General features: G+C 42.6%; 1 protein-coding gene across 1 annotated transcript in view; it reads right to left on the bottom strand.

The window, feature by feature from the left end:
* LOC109723161 (DELLA protein RGL1-like) overlaps positions 1-3,689 on the bottom strand; it is a 4,890-nt gene extending 1,201 nt beyond the window's left edge. Inside the window, 4 exon segments of the mRNA XM_020251418.1 lie at positions 631-1,109; positions 1,245-1,296; positions 1,298-1,464; positions 2,713-3,689. Of these exon segments, the coding sequence (XP_020107007.1) occupies positions 631-1,109; positions 1,245-1,296; positions 1,298-1,464; positions 2,713-3,687 (1,673 nt within the window). The 5' untranslated portion in view covers positions 3,688-3,689.

Here is a 4,703-nt window from a genome sequence, read left to right on the forward strand (position 1 = left end):
TATATATATATATATATATATATATAGAGTCCGGCTACTATGCTATCGGTAGCACGGAGCGCTCCGTGCTACCAAGTTGTTTTCGATGATGCGGCTTCCAAATCGACGATCGGCTCCGTTAGACTTGATCTACACTATTGAAAGTATTTGGAAACTAAATTTCAGATTTTTTCGACATCATTTGACTAGTGATCAAAAGATCTCAAAATTGACAATTTTAATGGCCGATGTGGTGTGTTTGTGAGTTTAACGGTGTAAAACAATCCAAATGCGATGAAAATTTTATAGAAAATTCTTTTCACTATTTAGAGTAAGATCAGTATATCTGATCTTGAATTTAAATCTTTTATCATCATTTTTCATGAGATTTTTATTTTCAGCCGTTCAATTTTAGACTACTTGTTTGATAGTTAAATGATATCGAAAAATTATGAAATTTAGTTTCTAAATACTTTCAATAGTGTAGATCAAGTCTAACGGAGCCGATCGTCAATTTGGAAGCCGCATCATCGAAAACAACTTGGTAGCACGGAGCGCTCCGTGCTACCGATAGTATAGTAGCCTAGTTCTATATATATATATATATATATATATATATATATAACATCTGTGAATGTCATTGATGTGAACCTTCCGAGGAAGGAGGGGCCATTGTGGCTGGCCTCTTGCTCGACGAGGGTGACGATCTTGGGCGCCTGGTCGCGGATCATGGCGAGGAGGGGGCCGAGGTGCGGCGCGGCGACGCAGTGGAGGCGGTTGACGGCGTTCACCGCGAGGGCCTCGCCGACGCGGCGGTGGAGCATGCGGGGGCGCAGGTCCTCCAGGCGGCCTGCGGCGGCCGCGTGGAACTCGAAGGGCACGCGGAGGGAGTGCGCCAGCTCGGCGAGGTGCCGCCCGGTCTCGCTCACCGCGGCGGCCGAGTGCCCCACCCCCGTAATCCGCAGGGACGGTGCCCCGCCGGGCCGCGCGGCGAGCGCCTGCAGGAATGCGGGCCACTGGTAGCCCTGGAGGATGTCGAGGTCGACGACGTGCACGCGGTCCTCCCCCTCGAAGGCCTCGAAGATGGCCTGGTTCGCCGTGAAGTGCGCAAACTTTACGTAGGGGCACACCTGCAGACGTCACAATCAAACGAACAAAAATTTAATGGGAACAGTTTTCACGTACAACAGCGGTCAGAATGTGAGACCATCGAGTCGTACACCTAATGTCATGATAAATGATTCTACTTGTGCGTGTTGATCTACCTGGTAGAGAATCTGGTAAATGCGGAGGACGTCGAGGGACGGCGGGAAGGGGAAGTGCGTCGGCGAAGCAGGAGGCGACGCGCTGCATGGAGTCACCGACGGGGGAGACGACGCGGTGCAGGTGGTGGAGGTACCGGCGGGCGGCGAGGTAGTCGTCTTTTGCGATCGCCTCCGCGCAGGCCAGCAGGAGGTGCACCAGCTCGAGCCCGCTGTCTTGCTCCTACAATGCCATGGCAGGCACACAGAGTTGTTGCTGAGTGTAAAATATAAAAGTACTTACTGAACTTAACTATTTAAAAAATAATAATTATTTAATATTATTTAACATGATATATATCAAAATAAAAGATTTTAAGTTGGATTAAAATGCAACATAAAAAATATATGTTGGAATGAAATTTTTAAAAGTTTTTATTAGAATTTAAGAAATTTTCTTTGGACAATTTTTTTTTTTTGGCCTCCAACTGAACATTCTATCATTTTGTACAACATTTTCTCAATAAATATTTTTGTAGGAAAGATTAATTTTTTTAAAACTCAGTTATTTGTTTCAAAATGTCCTATTATATATTCATGTAAAATCCATACATTCTTACCACAAAATTAAGAAAAAAAAAGACCTTCTCAATGGTTCGATAAAAAGAAAATTGATAACCTTAAGTAGAATATACTGAATGGATTTGTACTATACGATTGTGTTAATTTGCGTGAAATTTTGACTTTTTCCCTATATAGTATTATTTTCAGTTCAATAAAACAATACTTCTTACAATTCTCTCTCATACGTGTGACATATTTTTAGGCTTAATTTCCGTATCAACGTAAGTACTTCAAAATCGCAACGTGACACGCAATTAATTGTTAATTAACTTATGTATCCTCCTCTTAATTTAATTGAAAAAAAAACTTGTCCTCTTCTCAAAATACTAAGCATCTTTATTAATTAATTTACTCGCAGTTAACACCTAGAGCACATTGATTAGACCGAAATTAACATACATGCACCGTACACATCACAAAGAAGAACAAAATATCTACATCCGTATATAGGGATGTAACCTTACCGTAAGTTAATATAAAAATAATCCTAAATACATGAAGACTATTTGTTATTGCATTGGATAATAATATCATATGTTGTTAGATAAATCTAGAGAGTCCATTAATTTTTGGACTAAATGCTTGATGTGTATTACATACACGAAATGAAACTCGTCCTAATTGTTCGGTATTTTCTATTTTCTATACGTATAGTACATGTATTTAATTTATAGATTACAAAGATTATATATTAACTATTTTACTTTAAATATGCAACTCCATCCCAATCCACAAACGTATACGTACGTAAATGCATGTAGCCATGTACGTACTATACATAGGTACATATGCAAATATGCGCATATTGGTATATATGCATGAATACGTATGTTTATGTACATGTATACGTAGAAATTAAGAACTATACCTGCTCAGTGTCGGAAGGGGGAACTATTGCACCCAGCACGTCCTGATAGGAAGGGTCTGCCCATTCGGACTTAGCCACATCCGCCAATTCGCCGCCGCAGCTCGCTAGTTGCTGTAACTCCCAATTTTGATACACATGATCAGTACCCTCGCCACCGCCTTGAGCTCCCGCCGCCGCCTCCCCCGCCGCCACCGCGTCCTCTCCGTACTGGTTCATCTCGGGCATCGACAGGCACTCCAGAAGCGTCGGCAGTGCGGACGTCGCCGCCGATCCCGGAACGTCAAACCCTACCTCCGCGTTACTCCCCTCCTTGTATTCGTCCAAGAACGCGTCCACCACGGGCAACAGCAAGCTCTCATCCCCGCGAACGAACTCCGCAGACGAAGCGTACAATGGAAGGAGAGATGTGGAGGAGGAAGAAGAATAGTTAAAAACTTTGTGTAGCGGACTCAGGGACTTGCCCTTGTTATGGTTGGGTGAAAGGTACGTAGTTTGGGTGGTGCACCCAAAGAGGCCATGCACACCGGACACATAGGCGTAGTTGTTATTATGATAGCTACTATAGGAATTGTTGTTCATGAGGAATGTTCTCTTAGGCGAAGAGATTGTAACATTCTCTCTTTTAGGAGAACACGCCATGTAATCCCTCCTAGGGGAGCATACCATGTAATCCCTTCTAGGGGACTCTATCATGAAGTCGGCGCCCGCGACATCGGCGAACAACGAGTCCCACATCGCGTTGTCCGGCGACTGGACCTCGAGGCCTAGGTCGAGCTCGAACTTGAGCTCGGGAATGGCGATCGCGTCGTTACGTTCGGGTTGATCGGGCTGCAGGTGTTCGGGATCGGACGAAGTGACAATGTTGGATTCCGACACGGAGGCCGTCGGAGAGGCCGGGGGATGTTTCTGCTTCACGACGGAGCTGGTTCCGGAGCTCTTCAAGCCTCCCATGCTCCCACATAGAGTTGTGGCCATGTTCTTTAATAAATATAGGAGAACTACAAACAAGAAGAAAGAAGAAGAAGAGAAGCAGCATTAGGGTTAGTGGGACCAAGAGTTGGCCTATAGTATAAGAGGAATAGTCGTAAACGAGAAAAAGAAAATGAGGGAGAGAATTGTCTTTTTCTCCAGCTTCTGTGAAGGGATTGGGGGAAAGAATTTGGTGACAAGGGCTCATTAGTTGGACAAACCATTTGCTTAGCATGTTCTTTATTTTTATTTTATTCTTTTGTGTGTGTGTGTGTGTGTGTGTGTGTGTGAGAGAGAGAAAGAGAGAGAGAGAGAGAAATGTAGCACACTATTTGCTTCACTTGTTTTTTCTAGAAATAAACTTGGCGGAAAATATGAAGCAACTAAACTGCAAATTTAAAATCTCGAATATCAGCCATCAAGCTCTTTGCTATTTGCGCTAGGAATGCTCGGCCAGAATATAGCATTTTACTCGCACCGCACCTAGTATTTCATGATTAATTGTTATTTAAAATCAAATTTTACAACATATAAAAGACATATAAGAAGGTGCACAAATTTTGAAAAATATATTACCTACTCATCAAGTAGAATTAAAAATATCAGTAGGCATATAATCTTTTACATGTAAGTCATTCGAATATCATAGAGCAGAACCAACAAGTTGGATTCTAATTAATTTTAAAACCCCCAACATAAAATTATAATTTGAGTGCGCGATACACGAGATTTGCTTGTACACCCCGGGTGCAACACAATAGCTTGTTCATTAGTTGTGAATTGAAGTGTTTGGGGCCCTTCGGTGTTTGCTAAAGCGTTTATTTTGTCTCTTTATGATGGCTTGTTTGTTCTCTTTGGGGGAGTGGGGAGCTTCGTTTGTAATGTCCAACACAAGGGGGAGGATAATGAGGGGACATACAAACGGATAGGCCGGCCCAAGAAGAAGATGACGAAGCTTGATTAATTGTTATATAGCATAAAATTAATACACGAATATTTCAATGTACTTTTGTGATATAATA

The sequence above is a fragment of the Ananas comosus genome, linkage group 17 (assembly GCF_001540865.1).
Source record: "Ananas comosus cultivar F153 linkage group 17, ASM154086v1, whole genome shotgun sequence".
In the NCBI taxonomy this organism is placed as follows: domain Eukaryota; kingdom Viridiplantae; phylum Streptophyta; class Magnoliopsida; order Poales; family Bromeliaceae; genus Ananas; species Ananas comosus.